General features: G+C 60.6%; 10 protein-coding genes across 10 annotated transcripts; 5 read left to right on the top strand and 5 right to left on the bottom strand.

Annotated features, from left to right (window-relative positions):
• Positions 1-380: 380 nt before the first annotated feature.
• SPRG_05152 (hypothetical protein) lies at positions 381-3,924 on the top strand. Its single transcript, XM_012343756.1, has 2 exons — positions 381-2,032; positions 2,258-3,924. The coding sequence occupies exons 1-2, from the start codon at positions 398-400 to the stop codon at positions 3,143-3,145; spliced, it is 2,523 nt and encodes an 840-aa protein (XP_012199146.1). The 5' UTR covers positions 381-397; the 3' UTR covers positions 3,146-3,924.
• A 1,056-nt stretch (positions 3,925-4,980) lies between these two features.
• Positions 4,981-6,475, bottom strand: SPRG_05153 (hypothetical protein; the record flags this gene model as incomplete). Its single annotated transcript, XM_012343757.1, has 4 exons — positions 4,981-5,120; positions 5,168-5,392; positions 5,442-5,626; positions 5,676-6,475. 4 exons carry the CDS (start codon positions 6,473-6,475, stop codon positions 4,981-4,983), a joined length of 1,350 nt encoding a protein of 449 aa, XP_012199147.1.
• A 415-nt stretch (positions 6,476-6,890) lies between these two features.
• On the bottom strand, positions 6,891-7,414 carry SPRG_05154 (hypothetical protein; the record flags this gene model as incomplete). The annotated part of the gene is made up of 2 exons (XM_012343758.1): positions 6,891-7,019; positions 7,196-7,414. The coding sequence occupies 2 exons, from the start codon at positions 7,412-7,414 to the stop codon at positions 6,891-6,893; spliced, it is 348 nt and encodes a 115-aa protein (XP_012199148.1).
• A 563-nt stretch (positions 7,415-7,977) lies between these two features.
• SPRG_05155 (hypothetical protein) lies at positions 7,978-9,071 on the top strand. The gene is made up of 9 exons (XM_012343759.1): positions 7,978-8,064; positions 8,111-8,178; positions 8,231-8,290; positions 8,334-8,396; positions 8,445-8,507; positions 8,552-8,590; positions 8,633-8,764; positions 8,814-8,875; positions 8,923-9,071. Exons 1-9 carry the CDS (start codon positions 8,025-8,027, stop codon positions 9,020-9,022), a joined length of 627 nt encoding a protein of 208 aa, XP_012199149.1. The 5' UTR covers positions 7,978-8,024; the 3' UTR covers positions 9,023-9,071.
• Positions 9,056-9,522, bottom strand: SPRG_05156 (hypothetical protein). Its single transcript, XM_012343760.1, has one exon. The coding sequence runs from the start codon at positions 9,502-9,504 to the stop codon at positions 9,115-9,117; it is 390 nt and encodes a 129-aa protein (XP_012199150.1). The 5' UTR covers positions 9,505-9,522; the 3' UTR covers positions 9,056-9,114.
• A 334-nt stretch (positions 9,523-9,856) lies between these two features.
• On the top strand, positions 9,857-10,214 carry SPRG_05157 (hypothetical protein). Its single transcript, XM_012343761.1, has one exon. It carries the CDS (start codon positions 9,899-9,901, stop codon positions 10,166-10,168), a length of 270 nt encoding a protein of 89 aa, XP_012199151.1. The 5' UTR covers positions 9,857-9,898; the 3' UTR covers positions 10,169-10,214.
• Positions 10,215-10,232: 18 nt separating this feature from the next.
• Positions 10,233-11,761, bottom strand: SPRG_05158 (hypothetical protein; the record flags this gene model as incomplete). Its single annotated transcript, XM_012343762.1, has 6 exons — positions 10,233-10,760; positions 10,816-10,991; positions 11,039-11,165; positions 11,226-11,384; positions 11,433-11,576; positions 11,621-11,761. The coding sequence occupies 6 exons, from the start codon at positions 11,759-11,761 to the stop codon at positions 10,233-10,235; spliced, it is 1,275 nt and encodes a 424-aa protein (XP_012199152.1).
• A 44-nt stretch (positions 11,762-11,805) lies between these two features.
• On the bottom strand, positions 11,806-13,472 carry SPRG_05159 (hypothetical protein; the record flags this gene model as incomplete). The annotated part of the gene is made up of 6 exons (XM_012343763.1): positions 13,031-13,472; positions 12,794-12,987; positions 12,678-12,749; positions 12,387-12,629; positions 12,040-12,336; positions 11,806-11,997 (listed from the first exon to the last, which is right to left on the bottom strand). The coding sequence occupies exons 1-6, from the start codon at positions 13,467-13,469 to the stop codon at positions 11,806-11,808; spliced, it is 1,437 nt and encodes a 478-aa protein (XP_012199153.1). The 5' UTR covers positions 13,470-13,472.
• Positions 13,473-14,190: 718 nt separating this feature from the next.
• Positions 14,191-14,727, top strand: SPRG_05160 (hypothetical protein). Its single transcript, XM_012343764.1, has one exon. The coding sequence runs from the start codon at positions 14,220-14,222 to the stop codon at positions 14,634-14,636; it is 417 nt and encodes a 138-aa protein (XP_012199154.1). The 5' UTR covers positions 14,191-14,219; the 3' UTR covers positions 14,637-14,727.
• A 344-nt stretch (positions 14,728-15,071) lies between these two features.
• Positions 15,072-16,213, top strand: SPRG_05161 (hypothetical protein). The gene is made up of 4 exons (XM_012343765.1): positions 15,072-15,450; positions 15,497-15,557; positions 15,607-15,930; positions 15,982-16,213. The coding sequence occupies exons 1-4, from the start codon at positions 15,116-15,118 to the stop codon at positions 16,162-16,164; spliced, it is 903 nt and encodes a 300-aa protein (XP_012199155.1). The 5' UTR covers positions 15,072-15,115; the 3' UTR covers positions 16,165-16,213.
• The last annotated feature ends 117 nt before the right edge of the window (positions 16,214-16,330 follow it).

Here is a 16,330-nt window from a genome sequence, read left to right on the forward strand (position 1 = left end):
GAGTCGTGCCCTAGCACAGCCTGTTTGCTACGGCGAGACGGCAAGAACTTAGTACCGGCAAGAACTATTTTGATGAGCTGCTGCATTGAGTGGGTGGCAGGTCGCCGACACCATGGCGCGCGACGAGAGTCCTCTCGGTTTAGTCGAATGCAAAGGATTTGTTAGTCGTTTGCCTTCTTTTTCGCAAGCATGTTTATGTGCGGTCTGTCCGCTCAAGTACGACCCGGAAACAAAGCTAAAGTATAAAGATCCGATTAAGTACGCGGTATGATCCAGGATTTAGAAGAGATAGGTTCCCCTCCACTCAGAGCTCGGGAGACGCCGTGCGCGTTGATTGGCCAAAATTAACCGAGGCCAATTGCAATCCCATTTTGCTTTGGATCGACTGCAAGCTAAGATGCAGGCCGCGCGACTCCACGTCCGCCGATGGCTGAGCCTTGCCAAGCCGACGGGCCTGGCATCGCGCTCACCCGCGCTGCTTCCGCGCTGGCAGCAGCAGCACCAGCTCCTTCGTCACAGCCTTCCGCAGCACCGCATGAAGTCGTCGATCCCGGCCATGCAACGGCTAGAGGACGACGACGAAAGCGACGATGAGAGCCTCGACGACCACCTCTCCAAGCACATGCCTCTCGAGAAGGCCGACTGGTTTGAACGCTCGCTCTCGGTCGCGCCCATGCCGCAGCGCTACAAGCGGCCTCGTCAGAACACGGCGGTCTGGGACCCTACGCTCCTTCCGGATGAGCCGACCATTCCGTTGTACACACCACCAATCAAGGACGACAGCCACCGACTCGGCGCAATGACGCCCGAAGAGATTGACCGCTGGCTCGATGGTTACGAGATTCCGGCCGAAGCCATGAAGCTCCAGGGCAAGTCTGCGCAAGAAGTTCGCGAGCTTTACGCCAAGCAGCTTCGCCTCGAGCAGGCCATCTACGAAATGTCGGTGGAGACGAACAACAGCACCACGGCCAGTGTCGTCTCTCTCCAGAAGGGTAGCGAGATCAGCGCGGCCAAGTCGTACATCAACAAGTGGGGCAGCGCGTTGACAGAAGCGATCCTCGACGAGATCGCCGAGGTCTCGGACAACAACCGCGACGCGACCGCGATCGACCGCGCGATTTACGGCCCGGTGCTGTACCTGATTTCGCCCGAGAAGCTCGCGCGCATCGTCGTCACGACCGTGCTCAACCACGTGCTCATGGAGGCCGACGGCGTCAAGTTCGTCAAGATCACGCTCGCCCTCGGCCGCGACATCCAGGAGGAGATCAGCAAGGAGAAGCAGAAGTCGCGGTCGTCGGTCCCGGCGTTCGAGCGCAACTACACGCGCATCTTCCAGGACAACAAGCGCGCCAACATCCGCGCCCGCGCGCTCGAGTACTTTGAGACCGTCGGCGACTGGCCCAAAGAGCTCCAGCTCAAGCTCGGCTCCGCGCTCCTCGACCTCCTCGAGAAGAACTGCTACGAAGACGTTCCGGCCCCGACCGAGTCGGGCCTCTCGCACCTGCGCGAAGACGGCCCGGAGCAGCCCACGCGCGTCAAGGCATTTCTGCACACGGTCCGCTTTGAGAAGAACCGCCGGTACGGCATCATCCGCTGCTCGCCGGAAGTGCACCAGAAGGTCATGAGCGGCGACGTCTTCCTCCCGTGGTGCGCTCGCTACCTCCCGATGGTCGTGCCGCCGCGCCCCTGGAACGGCGTCGCTAACGGTGGCTACCTCACGCTCCCGACGACCATCATGCGGCACCGCGACTCGCGCTGGCAGCTGCAGTGCGCCAAGCGCGGCGAGATGGACCCGGTCGTCCAGTCCCTTAACATGCTGGCCGACATCCCGTGGGTCATCAACCGGGACGTGCTCAACGTGGTCATGGCGCTCTGGAACGCCGGCGGCGGCTTTGGCGACTTGCCGCCGCGCGACGACCTCGCGCTGCCGGAAGAGCCGCGTGTCGAAGACTACCAAATGATCGCCGACGACGCGGACCGCCTCGCCCGGTACAACGCCGATATGGACACGTACAAGAAGACGCTGGCCAAGGTGCGTACATTTTTCTCTTTGTATTTGTATATGGATGGCATCAGAATCAAGCCCTCTGCCGGATTCTCCCACTGGCACGAGGGTTCAAACTGCATGCGACAGCAAGCGCTGGACGTCCGTGCTCGTCACTTCTACTCTCCGTTGGATTGCGACACGCGGACGTCGACCCACATTTCTTTTCTGATTTCTTATTGTGGCAACTCGCTCACCAGAAATGCAATGTAGATTGTGAAGAAGAACCGCGAGTTCCACTCGCTGCGCTGCGACACGATCTACAAGCTCCAGGTCGCCGAAGAGTTTCAGCACGAAGAGGCCATCTACTTCCCGTACAACATGGACTTCCGCGGCCGCGTGTACCCGATCCCGCCCAACTTAAACCACCTCGGGTCGGACATGTCGCGGTCGCTCCTCGTCTTCAAGGACAAGAAGCCGCTCGGCCCCGGCGGCCTCCGCTGGCTGAAGATCCACCTCGCGAACCTCTACGGCATTGACAAGTGCTCGTTCGACGATCGCGAACAGTTTGCGACCGACCACATGCAGCAGATCCTCGCGTCGGCTGCCAACCCGCTCGGCGACGACCCGGACTCCAAGTGGTGGCAGGACGCCGAGGCGCCGTTCTTGGCCCTCGGCGTCGTCTTTGAGCTGGCCAAGGCCGTCCAGCACCCGAACCCGGAGGAGTACCTCTGCAACGTGCCCGTGCATCAAGACGGGTCGTGCAACGGACTTCAGCACTACGCTGCCCTCGGTCGCGACCAGGGCGGTGGCGAGCAGGTCAACCTCGTGCCCTCGAACAAGCCGCAGGATGTCTACTCGGGCGTCGCGGCCCGTGTCATCCAGCGCATGGAGCACGACTCGGTGCAGGCCGTGCCGTCGCTTGACGAAATCATCGACGACCTCCGCCGTCCTTTGAGAAGACGTGGTACGAGGACGAGAAGCTCGGCGCGCCGGCCAAGACGCGCCGGTCGTCGTACGTGCCGAAGAAGGCGCTCACGAAGGAGGAGACTCTTCTTCGTCTTGCCAAGGCCAAGGAGTTCGAGCTCAAGCGCCGCCACGAGTACGCCAACCTCCTCCTCAAGTCGATCACGCGCAAGGTCGTCAAGCAAACCGTCATGACGTCGGTGTACGGCGTCACGTACATTGGCGCGCGTCGCCAGATCCAAGCGCGGCTCGAAGAGGTCTTCCTCATGGAAGGCCGCGGCATGAACGAAGAGCTTGAAGAACAGATCTACCACGCCGCCAACTATGCCGCCGAGCTCACGATGCAGTCGATGGGCGATCTCTTCACGTCCGCGCGTCTTATCATGGAGTGGCTCTCCAAGTGCACGGAGCTCGTCGCGAACGAGGGCCAGATGATGAGCTGGATCACGCCGCTTGGTCTCCCCGTCACGCAGCCTTACCGCGTTCAGAGCTCCAAGCAGGTCCGCACTTCGATGCAGCACGTGATCATCACGGACAATGACTCGAAGCGCGTCAGCGTCGGCCGCCAGAAGTCGGCGTTCCCGCCCAACTATGTGCACTCGCTCGACTCGACGCACATGATGATGACGTCGCTTAAGGTCATTGGCGAGGACAAGCTCGACTTCGCGGCCGTGCACGACTCGTACTGGACGCACGCGTGCTCGGTCGACCGCATGAACGAGCGATTGCGCCAGGAGTTTGTGACGCTCTACTCGCAGCCGCTGCTGCAAGAGCTCCGCGACCAGCTCGTCATGCGCTTCCCGCGCCAGCAATTCCCGCCCGTGCCCGAAGTCGGCGAGCTCGACCTCAAGGAAGTGCTGGAGAGCCCGTACTTTTTCAACTAGATTTCCATTCCTCGTATTTAAGAACAAGATGGCACCCAATTACCGCTATTAAAACAACTAAGACACTATGTACACTTATCCTTATTGCCATTTGACCGGTGCTCAGACTCTTGCCTAGCCCGCCTGCGTCTACCAGCTCACGGACAGCTTGACGGATCGATGCAATGCGACGATGGACCACGACGCCACCGTCGCGGCCATGGACGAGCGTCTCCAGATGCTGAAGGCCGGCGTCGACCGTCAGCAAGATCGCATCAATAAACTACTGGGTCAGCCCACCGTGGCCAAGATGGCTACGGGGTCAGCTTACCGTGGCCAAGATGGTTACCGGCAGCGCCCAGCGTCTTCACAAAGCGAGACCAAGGAAGCGGCCCTCCGCCAGCTTCAAGTCGAACTCGACATACGCGTCGAGCTCGCTCAGAAGCACGATGGTGTTGTCACACCAGCTTCAGCGTGCTGTGGCCACCAAAGACGAGGTTTTGGCCGCACACGAAGGTCAAATCCGCGATCTCCAAGGTCAACTTCAAGTCGTCCAAGCCAAGCTTAGAGTCGGTGCAGCCCGCGCTCATGCAACGTCCATCGAATCCGAGGACGAGCAGATGCACATGCCCCAAGAAGATCTCGAGGTACCAAGTCGCAGCACTCGTTCGCACGCGCGATCAGCTCCAATGCAATGTGGCAGAGCTCCAATCCGACGGGATCGAGCTCCAAGATCTGACTTGCCAGCTCCAAGGCGATCTCGACGACCACGCGCAGCAAGACGAGGAGCTTGGTCGTCTCGAAGCGACTTGATGGGCAAGGACGAGCTGTTGCTGGCGCGCGAGAGCCAGGGTCGCGATCTCCAAGCTCAAGTCGCCAACCTTCGAGCTGACGCGCTCGAGCTCGAGCAGAAGTCAAAAACAAGTGAAGCGTCCATGCGAGTCCTCGAGTCCGACGCCGTCGGGAGCCGCGAAGAAGCGCCTTGTGGTTCTCTCGTGGGCAAGAAGAGAAAAAATAGAGACTTGAAGCGCCACCAAGGGCGAGTCCCGTGCTCGGATTGCGGGATCGGTTGCACCGTGGCACGCGTCGTCCTGATTCCGCGCCTTTCGCTGGCGCCTGTGCAGAAGCAGATTCGTGCGAGTAGAAACGTCGAGCACTCTTAAATAGTTAGCAAAAGGGTTTGAGGTACGTGGCGACGTCCAACTCGAATGTCGGTGCCGGCCCGACGTGGCGCAACAGGTCGGCCGTCGAGAGCACCGCTGCGAGGCTCTTGAGGTTGCTCGACTTGACCATCGTGAGCTTGCTTCCTACCATATTGCGTCGGTATCAACTTGATACAAACATGTCGTCGTACGGGTCGTGGCGTTGAGGAGCGGTTTGATCATGTGCAGCATTTTGGCGTAGATCCACGGGAGGTCCACGAGGTAGATGGCGCCGAGGTGCTCGATGTAGTATTTCTCAACCATGTGCACGAAGTCCTGGAACGCCGTCATGTCCGGGCAGTACGTCAGTGAGTAGTTGGTAAAGTCGATGACGACCAGCATCTTGTGCACGGGCGAGACGCGCCGCAGGCCGTGCTCTACGCCATACATAGTCGATACGAAAGTCAGTAGGTTCGTATCTACTACCGATCGTGTACTGGATGTTGGAGACATAGTGCTCCGCAGACCACGTGTTCTCCTTGTAGAGCTTGACGATCGCGAGCGCGCTGGCGTCGGCGGCGAGAAAGTCGGCGACGTACAGCTTCCCGGTCGCAAGCTCCGCTGCAAGCACCTCCATGTTGAAGCTCCTGGGCACGTTGGCCGCACGCCATCTAAAGCGTACGATGAGCCACAACGAGTGTAGTACGTCGCAAGGCGTACGCGACGATCGACTGGACGCGGGCTAGCGCTTCTGAGAGGCTCCACGACGCGACCTGGAGGTGTCGCGCGAGCATGATGGGGCAGCTAAAGAGCTCATCGTGGTCAAGCTGCTGCTGCAGTTGGGCTACCATCGCCCGCTGCTCGCTCGGAAGGCGGTCTTGGTCGCCGCCGTCGCGCTCGTGCGGGTGCGGCACGTAGAGCGAGAGCGGTGTGGCCTCGGGCACGGCGAAGAAGGCGACGACCGACGGCAGTTGGGAGAGCACTTCGTGCTGAACAATGTACGTGACAAAGGCCAAGAGGCCCTGGCTGCGCTTGACGTGGTTCACGAACGCGTGGCCGAGTGGCGACCGCGGCGGGAAGCTAAGGTGCTGGAAGTACAGCGACGTCGACAGAAGCGTCGATCGAAGCGCCCGGAAGTCGCGGTAGCTTCGGTGCAGCGTCCACGGCGCGCCGCCGTCGAAGGGCGCAACCTCGAGCGTGTAGTACATGCGCTTCTTGTCCTGGGCCTTGGCGTCCGCACCAAGCGCAATGCCCGTGAACGCGACGCGGGCGCCGTGCAGTGCGCGCGGCGGCTTGGCTTCCGTCGATGCGTCAGTCTTGAGAACGAGCGGCGCGGTCGCCGTCGCATCGTCGTCATCGCCGACGTCGTCGACGCGGAGCGCGTGCTGCCGATGCAGCCAAAGGATGCGCAGCGCAGCGGCGACGGCGGTGACGAGGACCGCGATGGGCACGGAGACGTGGATCGAGCAGCTAAAGACGACGATGACGACGTGGACGGTTCGTGCGAGCGGCTCGCGCATGGCTGCGACGGGTCAAAATGGGATGTGCAGTCGCGGCCATTGAAACCAGCTGGGTAGCTTGGACCGAGCGGCACGTTTTTGATGCGCAGCCATGATTGGCGCGTCTGGATCTTTGCTTTCGTTGAAGCGCCGCAGCTGCGGAAGCCAAACGATCAGCGCCGTCGACAGACCGTGGTCGGCGAGGCAGAGCTACCAAGGCCGTTTGGCAACGACGAGCGTGTGCGTTCTGGACGCTTGCAGCCACCTCGACCACGCCCACCGCAAACACTGCCCATCGTCGCACACGATTGTGGGTGCGCGAACCTCAGGTTTGGCGCGACCAGCGACCAGGTGTGTAAAACTCCAAAAACCACGCGGTCGTAGGAGCGATCCACTTTATGTTTGTATTGCATTTCCCACGCGCTTAGACGTAGAGTTACTCGCGCGTTTTACACGCGCGGGACATGTAGCTGCGTGGGTTGCGCGCGGATTCCTTGAGCTGCGCGGACGGGGCCGCTGACGTAACCCCGTCTTCGCCAGGCATCCTGTCCGTGGCTTCTTCAACCTCGGAGCATTGAAGAGCGTTCAGCGTATCATCGCCGGCGCTTCAAGAGCCTCCGTGGTGGCACTTCAAGTCTCTGTCTTTTCTTGATTTCTCGTCTTGCCCACGAGAGAACGCGCCGTGGCCAAGTCGATAGCGTATTATACATTGCTGTTGTTCTTAGTCGTCTTAGCTTGTACAGTGTGCTCAACGCCGACTGTGAGCTCCGCGTAGCGGGCGGCCTTGTTGGCGGGCGTGTGCATGTCGGTGTACATGCCGCAGGACCAGCTCCGCGAAAGCGCTTGCGGCGAAAAGACGTCGAGGTGGCGGACGCCGCTCGACGGGACGCTGGCGCTCGTGGTTCGCAGCGCGTTGCCGAACTTGGCATGGAAGAAGGCTTGGAGGCGCTGCCACAACATCAATCAGTTCACAAGTAGCGCTAGTGTCGTCGCTGGCTCCAGAAATCGAATGAGCAAACGTGCGCCAAGAGCAGACAGAGGACCTACGGACGACCATCGATGGACGAGTGGCGTGCATCATCGGCGCTTCGCTTCTACGCAGCAGCCTGTCACGACGACAGTGCCACTTCCTAGAGATCGTCACGCTATCCTGCGGGGAAAAAAACTGCATGATGAAAACGATCGCAGATGCGGCGACGTGATGTGGATATACATGTACGTGGGCTTCCAGCGTCCTGGACCTGGTGCATCAAGCACGGCAGGTAGGTGCTGCGTAAATCATAGCCTCCAGTGATAACCTCCGAGGGCGGTCCAGAGTTTATTGCGTGGCGAAGCTCAGGCGTATGAACTCGATCACGTTGCCTGACCGTCGTCGAAACAGCCGAGTCACGTCATCTGGCCGGCTTGTGCGACGTACACTTTTTTGAAGTGCGCGCGTGCTATGTTCTGCGTCTGTCCGGATAATAATGTGTATCCGGAGTAGACCGTGGCCTCTGATTATCCGTACGACTCTCCGGATACCGTTGGTGTTATTGCTATTGCTGGTCGAGGTCTTGTCCAAGAAGCCAAGATGATGATGATGCACCGCCAGGCCGTCCGCGCCTTCTCCAGTAGGCTCCATAAGCGCTGCGTGCAGTGGACTCATGCGTATGCTAGCCGCTCGTGGCGCCGCGCCCCGCGTGTTTCCGCAGTTTTCCAGCTACGGCAGCGACGCCCTCTTCCAAGTATGACACTTGATTTCGCGTGCCGATCTTGGTCGTCATGCTGGATGCGTAGGTGGCGCCGCTCGCCCCCGTGTACACGCACACGGGCAAGTACCTCAAGCTCAAGCGTGGGGTATGCTCTGCGGTCCATGCAGCATCGGCTCATGCGCGCGTAGGGCTCGCTCATGCTGAGCTGGTGCAAGGCGACGCAGCAAGGCTACAACTACCAGGACAAGCTCGTTCACCCTTACGCCCTAAGCACACGAAGGCTCATCTGCCTCTTGTAGCTGTTCTCGGTCTCGCCCCGCGAGATTGGTGCTATTCTCAACACGCTTGACTCGAAGCAAAAGGTCGATCGGACGGCTCGAGTATCGGCCAATGGACTGTATAATAGATCACGCTCGTGCACTCGCCCAACATGAATGACCCGCAGGTACGACGAGCTAGACACCTTATCGCCATTGACGTGGCGCAGGCGAACGAGGGCTTGCGCAAGTCCTTCTCGATCGAGTACCAGCCCGAGCAGCACAAGACGGTCTTCGCCTTCACGAGCGACCAAGCGCGCACGGCTGTAGCCCTTGATGCCGGCGAGACGCGCGTGCTCAAGGTATACCACTGACCACTGACTAAAGGTTGCTCATGCTGGGACAACACAGGAGCTGCTCCAGTATTCGCTCCCGTACCTCTACGGCTTCCACTCGGTGCTGGCGGCGGAGCCGTACGTCGTTCCTCTTGCGGTAGAGAAGTTGACGCGTCGCGTGCTAGGACGATCGAGTACGAAGGTGGCGCGATGCCTGCGTCGTCGGGCCCGAGTGCGCCCCGTGCCAACCGCGGCCCGCCGACCGCCGGCGAGTGGCCGTTCTAGAACCTCGGCTCCTACCACGATAACACACAGAAATGGTTCGCATGGTGTCTTCTTTGGTGCCCTATAGTCTATTCACGTTGCGTATTCGATGTCTATGCACGAACGACGGACTCCTCGGGCGCCGCAGGGCTCGGCGTGGCGAGGCCAAACTTGGCAATCTCGACCTCGTTGCGCGCGAACCCTTGCAGCCGCGCCTGGCCCATCTGGCACACGACAGCAAAGCCACCTAGCGCACCGGCGAATGCAGCGCCGAAGGCTGTGCGCTTACGGAAGAGCGCCGAGACGCTCTTGTCGGGCACCTTGAGGCCCGCAATGTACATGCTGGCGACGATAAAGGCAAAGCTGAGTCCATCGTCGGGCCGCGTGGCCTGGAGGATCTTCTGAAGTGGCGGGTTAGCGTCAATGACTGGGAACTGCGGGAGGCGCGGGTCCACAAACGGCTTGGGCGTCTTGCGCTCGCCGCTGAAGAGGTCGCTCAGCATTGTGGTCGTCAGATTATTCGGCGTCTGCCGCCTCTATAAGTTAAAATCGGCAACCTCGATGAGAATGCCGAAACGAAGTCTGCACGCTTCCTATCCGCGGCCCAGGCACGGCACTGGACTATGGCTCGGCAGTCCTCACCTTGCGGGTACACCGCGAAGCTTAAATACTACTACGTAGTACTACATCTATTGTAGACATACGAGCGACTCGTGTCGATGGACGACCGAGGCAAAGCTCAGAGGCAATGGCATAGGGATGCCGAAATTAGGCCAGTAAATATGGCATGCCACGCAAGGTGGTTCGAAGTATGTATTGTGACAGGGTATGTATTATGAGGAGTTTTATTCCAGCCACTCTTTTGGCGCAGTCCAGAGCTTCTACCCCACGACGACCATGTCCTCGGCGCCCATCGACCCCCGCGCTCCGCGCTTCCCCGTCACGATGAAGTACCCGAACTTTGGCGATACGACCGACAACTTCAACTTCTCGGACTACGTCACGATCTCGGCTGCGTCGGCCATCTCGTGCGGCGCCGGCTACGCGCTCGGCAAGCCCGTGCGCGGCCCGTCCATGGTCGTCACGGGCGTCCTCGGCACGATCGCCGGCTTCCTGTACGCTTTCCAGAACTCGTCGCAGCGCCTCCAGGGCTTCCAGAAGAACTAAGCGGTATGTCTGCGTAACTACTATACATACACCAGTGCCAAGACCATGTCTCTCGTTCGCCGGCTTATGCCACGCACGCGCGCAGGAAGTCGATCACAAGCGTATAGCGCGGGTCGTCGACGGTCTGCGGCTTGCAAATGTCCATGTGATCCGTGTTTGACAAGAGGTGAAACGCATCCAGCGGTCCGCCCGGGTTGGCCGAGTCTGGCAAGACGACCATCGACCGGACGCCTAGCGCTAGCGGCGCGGGCTGGCCCTCGCCCAAGCTCAGTGACGGGATCTGGAGCGCTTGGTACGCCTTGTGCAGCGCGAGCAAGTGGGGCGCGTTCGCCGAGAGATCCTTCGTCGCCGGGTGGGCTTGAATGAGCGCGCGGATCGCCCGCGCGTTGACATTGGAGCTCACGTTGGCGCCAAAGTGGGGCACCGCCATGAAGACAACGCCTGCGGTGCGCGACGCAAGCGACCGCTCCTGCGCCTTGGCCAGCACGAGCATCTCCTTGACGAGTAGCCCGCCCATCGAATGCGTCACAAAAATCACGGGCGGCCCGTTGGCGCGACCGATGCGCGCCGCCTCGAGCGCCTCGAGCATGATCTACACCATGACAAACATGAACGACTACGCTCTTGCTATCGCCAAAGAGGCGTACCTGTGCACGCTGCGGCAGCGTCAGCGACGGCCACGGAGAGCTCCACGTGACCATGCCAGCCTCGTAGCCCAAGGTCACAAGGCGCGAGTCGGGCGAGAGGTCCGGCGCTAGCAGCGCTTCGGGCCAGATCGGGCTGTTGACCATGTCGGTGGACGCCATGTCCGAGCGCCACGTACCTAAGACCTCTTGAACCCACATTCTTCAGATCTGGAATCGTTCGCACCAAACGGGTGGCCGCGCAGGCCGTGAACAAAGACAACGTCGACGGGCGGCATCGTCGTCGACGACGCCGACGACTGCGCGACGATCGGGTGGATGCCTTCGCGGTACACGGGCGGCGGCGAATTCTCCTCCTAGTACGTGGAGACACATGCCCATCTCGTTCTCGGATGCTCCGACTTGGATGTTACCGAGGCGGACGAGGCTTGGAGCGCCGCGAGGTTGGTCGCGGCTCGGTAGTAGCTCGAACGAATGTTGACGTTCGGCTCGTCGCGCCAGTGGCAGATCTCGTCAAAGAAGAGGGACCCGCCCGTGGCTTCTTGGACGAGGATGCGCTGGACGTCGCGCTCCTAGAGCAGCTGCAATTTGCGTGCACTGCGAGGCAACCGACGTATTACCAAGTCGTGCGGTTGCCAAGGGTACGTGGCGAGGTTGGCCAAGATGCGCGCGCACTGGGCCTTGATCGCGGGCGGCGACGTCACGGCCACGAGCGAGAGCAGGTGCACGCCGCCCTTCCAGATAAAGTCGGGTGCGTGCTTCTCCTATTCGTCCGTCACGAGTCAGTTTGATGACGGCGAAAACGCACTGCGAGAATCGCCATCGCCGCCATGCCCGCCTCCAGCACATCGTCGCTGAACGACACGTTGACGTGGCCCGGCGTCGTCTCGGACGTCATGTTGGCAAGCACTTCGACTTCGTGGACAGCGCGGCGCTCTTCGGCCACCATGTCCTAAGACGTCATCACGAGGTCAGTCGGGACACGGACGCGCGTCATACGGGCGCCGCGAAGAGCTCCCGGAGAAGACCGAGCATCCACGCTTGCAGCACGCGGCGCGACGCGTCTTGACGCAGCGCGAGGTGCGAGAGACTCTGGATCGCGTGGTGGCGGACTGCAGACGTGCCGTGGAAAGACCACTGCGTGAGCACGTCGACCCAGCCAAGGACCGGCGTCGCGTCCAGCTCCTACGACGCGTGAGTCGCCGTGCCACGTTCAAGAAGACCTACGGCAGCGTCGAGGACGTCAGCATCACGAAACACGCGCGACATGGGTGTCGCCATCGTCGTGCCCAAGCCGCCGTCCGTGAAGCGGTCGCCCAGCGCCGACACGATGGCGCAAATGTGCATCTGGACGCTCGGCGTGCGGCTCGTCGGCGGAAACGTGGCGCGCGCGAGCTGCAACAGCGCGTCTTGGCCGGCCTTGGACGAGAGAAGGACGTCGGGCGATTGCTTGGCGATGAGGTGCCACGCTTCGGCGGCGGCGACGTGCACGGCCGGCGCGTCCACGTACGCCCACGACACAAACTACAACGTAGGCGGTGGTGTCGTCTGGCGCAGTGGCGAGTTCTCTGCACCTGCGCGTGCCACGACGCTGGCTCTTGCAACGAGATCCCGCAGAGGCCACTGAGGCGGAAGAGCGCCACGAGAAGGGTCGCGGCGGGCTCTTGCAACGGCGACGCCGGCGTCACTGCGAGCTCGCGCAGATTCGCGACCAGTGGCGTGTTGCTGAGCAGCGTGCGCAGCGCCGTGTCCAGCGCGGCCGACGCACTCTGGCTCTCGGCGGTCAGCAAGAGCGACGTGAGCGACTGCAGCGCAAACTACTCGACGCGGTCGCTATGATCAGCGATTCGAGAGAAACGTCGCACCTTGCGCTCGTCGCTCGTGGCTCTGGACAGCACCGTGGCCGACGCGAGGCGATGTACGGTCGGCGCCACGTCCTACGATTCATGAGATTCCGTAAAAGGAGATGAGAGCACCGCACGATGGGCAGCGAGATGGCGGGACGGCGGGGCACGTCATGGACATGCTTGAGCGCCATGTCGATCTTGAGCCGGTCGAGCAGAGGCAGGTCAGCGGCAGGGAGGTGTAATAAGAGGTGCGACGTGGTCTCGAGGTCCGCCAGTGCGGCGTCAGTGCCTGGCGTCGTGGCGACGGAGGCAATGGCAGTAAGGATGCCTGCACAACGCATGAGGCGACGAGTAGAGCGCGGATGGCGTACGATTCCGAAGGATTACGTCGTTTGCATGCGGCAGTGCCTTTAGCAGCACTTGGACGCCACCGTGGGCCACGAGTGCCTGCCGGAACGTCTGTTCTTGGGCCATCGTCGCCAAGATCGACGCGATGCGGTCCTCCGCCGACGCCGCCTCTCTTGCGTCTTCGCTACTGTGGTCCCTCTGGTCGTACGCGATCTCTGCCAAGATGCGTCCGAGCGAAACCACTGCGCGGGCCGCACGTTGGCGGTCCTCCGAGCCCAGCAGCGCGCCGGACGAGCCCACGACGAGCCCTAGCAGCGCCACGCGGAGCCAGTATCGCGTCGGGCCTCTTCGTTGGCCATCTATATCTCTCTGGAAGGACGAGAACTGCCGCAAGCGTCGCGGCGCGACGGCGCGGGTCCGTCCGAGGCGGACCATCGGCCGTGCCCATCGGCGCAAAGACATCGCTGATGGCTTATTGGCTTCGAACTTCGATCCGAAGCAATCGAAGATAGGTCCGGGAATGTTCCGGTAGCCTGTCCACGCACTTCGAATTCGAAGTCGCAGCGAGCCGCCGCTTCTTTTTCGACTCGAAAGTCCGAAATGGAGCCTAAAGGAAGCCTGATTTAAGGGCAGAATAGCAGGGCCGTCGATTGGGTGCACGTTTCTTATGCACGACAGTACAATAAGAATACAATTGAGAAGTATCATTTTACCAATATTAATATTACGGTGATGTTCTTGTGGTGTGCGACAATACTACCTACGTGTTCACTGGCTTTTTATTAAAATACACGTTGACCACGTATCCAATTTATAAAAAACCGTGCCGACTCGTATAATAAAATGGGTATTAATAATAAAAGGTTCCATCGGCTTCTGCGCAGAAAACTCCCGGCGCCTTCGAACGCGTCGCGTATTTTATTACAATTCGGACGTTCAACTTTTTTTAATTTCAGCGCACGCACATCGGTTCGGAATCCGCCGATCCTCGTCGCGCGTCTCTGTTTTTAATGCACCTAATCTTTGTATGGGACCATCGTATTATTATACTGGCGCCGCTCCGGGGTTTTCTTTGTTGCTCACACCGGCCCGACTTCAAATAAAACGCAATTAAATTTAGCGCACTCCGTATACAGCCGCCCATACAAACACCAGCTGGGAGTTTTACGGCCAGCTCCGCCCATTTTCATTTCCGCTTTTGATCCGTCGCTCATGCAGAACTCCTCTGGCATCCTCCCGACGAGCTCGTCCTCGACGCCGGCCGCCGAGCCCGCGCCGGTCGGCCCTGCCCTGGAGCGATGCCACGCCCTGACGCCGGAAGCGCCCAAGCCACTGGCCAAGGCCGTCGAGGTGACCCCGCTCGAAGCGGCAACCGCGCTCGCGACCGAGACGCCGCAGGAGCCCGAGAAGCCGTCCAAGGTTGAGCAGTCGAACAAGCGCAAGTGCTGGTCGTGCAAAGCCAAGATTGGTCTCTCTGCGATCACGTGCCGCTGCGGCTACACGTTTTGCACGCGCCACCGGTACGCCGAGGAGCACAACTGCACATTCGACTTTCGGCGCCAGGCCAAGCGCAAGCTGGAGGAAGAGAACCCGCTCGTCGTGCCCATGAAGGTTGCACGCATCAACTAGACGACCCGTACCATATAGAGTTAGGACCACCCCGTAGATTACCAGGAACGAATTTACAAATTAAGATTATATATTCAATTCGACCGTGCGATCTCTGCCTTCTGCTGTCGAAGCTGCGTCTTGCCCGCATGGATGGGCGTGATGAACAGGCGTAACGAGGCCGTGTGCGTGTACCGAGGCAGAGAAGAGCGGGCAGACCAGGTGGAGAGACATACCGGTGCGTCCCAAGCAGCCGATGTGGATGAGCCCGAACTGGACTCGCGTTGAACTAGGCAGAATCAGTTTCGTCGGGTCGGCAATCTTAGTCGATTAGTCGACTAGTTCTTAGTGGTTTAGTCATCAAGTCGTTTAGTCATCAAGTCGCTCAGTCGATCGAACCAGATTGCGCGACTTGCCAGCTGCTGGCTGCTTCGCCAACTGTCCGATCTTCGTCAAGGCCGATCTTCGTCAAAGCCGATCTTCGTCCCAAGTACAGAGCGATGTCCAGCCACGCCCCCGCTGACCACCACCACGACCACGGCCACCACCATGACCATGACCACCACCACCATAACCACGACCACCACCATGACCACCACCACCACGATCATGACCATGGGCATGACGATCTAGGGGCGTCGGAGACGGTCGAACGCTTCAAGAAGCGGTATGGCCGCGACCCGACGCCGAGCGAGTACCAGCAGCTCATGGACCATGGCCACACGCACGAGCACCTCGAGCATGCGGGTGTCTTTGAGCACCGCGAACCGCTCATCGAGCGCGACTACCTCGAACGCGCGTTCACCGTTGGCATTGGCGGGCCCGTGGGCAGCGGGTATGGTTCCTCTCAATCCCGCGCCTCCTTCATCCTCGCCACGTAGAAAGACAGCGCTTATGCTTGCGCTCTGCGAAGCCCTTCGCGATCGGCTCCAGATTGCAGCGGTGGGCTTGGCTCATTCTCTCCTGGCGCGTCATGGCTGCGTCGGCGTAGGTGACGAACGATATCTTTACCAAAGAAGATGGCGAGTTCCTCGTCAAGCACAAGGCGCTGCCGGAAGAGCGCATTCGGGCCGTCGAGACGGGTGGCTGCCCCCATGCTGCGATCCGCGAAGACATTTCGGCCAACCTCCAAGCCTGCGAAGAGCTCACGGACCTCTTCCAGCTCCAGCTCGTGCTCGTCGAGTCGGGTGGCGACAACCTCGCCGCTAACTTTAGCCGCGAGCTCGCCGACTACATCATCTACGTGATCGACGTGGCCGGTGGCGACAAGGTGCCCCGTAAGGGCGGCCCTGGCATCACGCAGGCCGACCTCCTCGTAACGGACCGCCGCCTGGAGCCATCCCCTCATGTGTGCTCCATGAATTAGGTCATCAACAAGATTGACCTCGCGCCGCATGTGGGCGCGAGCCTCGACGTGATGGCGCGCGACGCCAAGCTCATGCGCGGCGCGGGCCCCACGGTCTTTGCGCAGGTGACCGGGCGCGTGGCCGTCCAGGAGATCGTCGACCACGTTGTCGACGCGTACGAACGTAAGCATCTCTCGCATTGAGGAAATTACATCGTCTCTACCGCATCATAATGTCATCGTCCGAGCCGTACCCGTTGTTGTTGTCCAAGTCGTTGTACACGGGGGCGCTGTCGACCTCGGGCTCGGCGTCGTCAAAGTTTGCAAGGCAGTCCATCGTCGATACCTCCTTCTTGCTCCGTCCTAGTAC

The sequence above is a fragment of the Saprolegnia parasitica genome, assembly GCF_000151545.1.
Source record: "Saprolegnia parasitica CBS 223.65 unplaced genomic scaffold supercont2.15, whole genome shotgun sequence".
Lineage (NCBI taxonomy): Eukaryota > Oomycota > Saprolegniomycetes > Saprolegniales > Saprolegniaceae > Saprolegnia > Saprolegnia parasitica.

Bases quoted from the DNA above. Each gene is read 5' to 3' on its own strand.
- SPRG_05160 (XM_012343764.1), top strand. From the start codon at position 14,220: ATGCAGAACTCCTCTGGCATCCTCCCGACGAGCTCGTCCTCGACGCCG.
- SPRG_05156 (XM_012343760.1), bottom strand. From the start codon at position 9,504: ATGCTGAGCGACCTCTTCAGCGGCGAGCGCAAGACGCCCAAGCCGTTT.
- SPRG_05157 (XM_012343761.1), top strand. From the start codon at position 9,899: ATGTCCTCGGCGCCCATCGACCCCCGCGCTCCGCGCTTCCCCGTCACG.
- SPRG_05152 (XM_012343756.1), top strand. From the start codon at position 398: ATGCAGGCCGCGCGACTCCACGTCCGCCGATGGCTGAGCCTTGCCAAG. The intron at 2,033-2,257 runs GTGCGTACATTT...AATGCAATGTAG, and splicing joins ACAAGAAGACGCTGGCCAAG to ATTGTGAAGAAGAACCGCGA.
- SPRG_05161 (XM_012343765.1), top strand. From the start codon at position 15,116: ATGTCCAGCCACGCCCCCGCTGACCACCACCACGACCACGGCCACCAC. The intron at 15,451-15,496 runs GTATGGTTCCTC...CTCGCCACGTAG, and splicing joins GGCGGGCCCGTGGGCAGCGG to AAAGACAGCGCTTATGCTTG. The intron at 15,931-15,981 runs GTAACGGACCGC...TCCATGAATTAG, and splicing joins TCACGCAGGCCGACCTCCTC to GTCATCAACAAGATTGACCT.
- SPRG_05155 (XM_012343759.1), top strand. From the start codon at position 8,025: ATGATGATGATGCACCGCCAGGCCGTCCGCGCCTTCTCCA. The intron at 8,291-8,333 runs GTATGCTCTGCG...ATGCGCGCGTAG, and splicing joins ACCTCAAGCTCAAGCGTGGG to GGCTCGCTCATGCTGAGCTG. The intron at 8,397-8,444 runs GTTCACCCTTAC...TGCCTCTTGTAG, and splicing joins ACAACTACCAGGACAAGCTC to CTGTTCTCGGTCTCGCCCCG.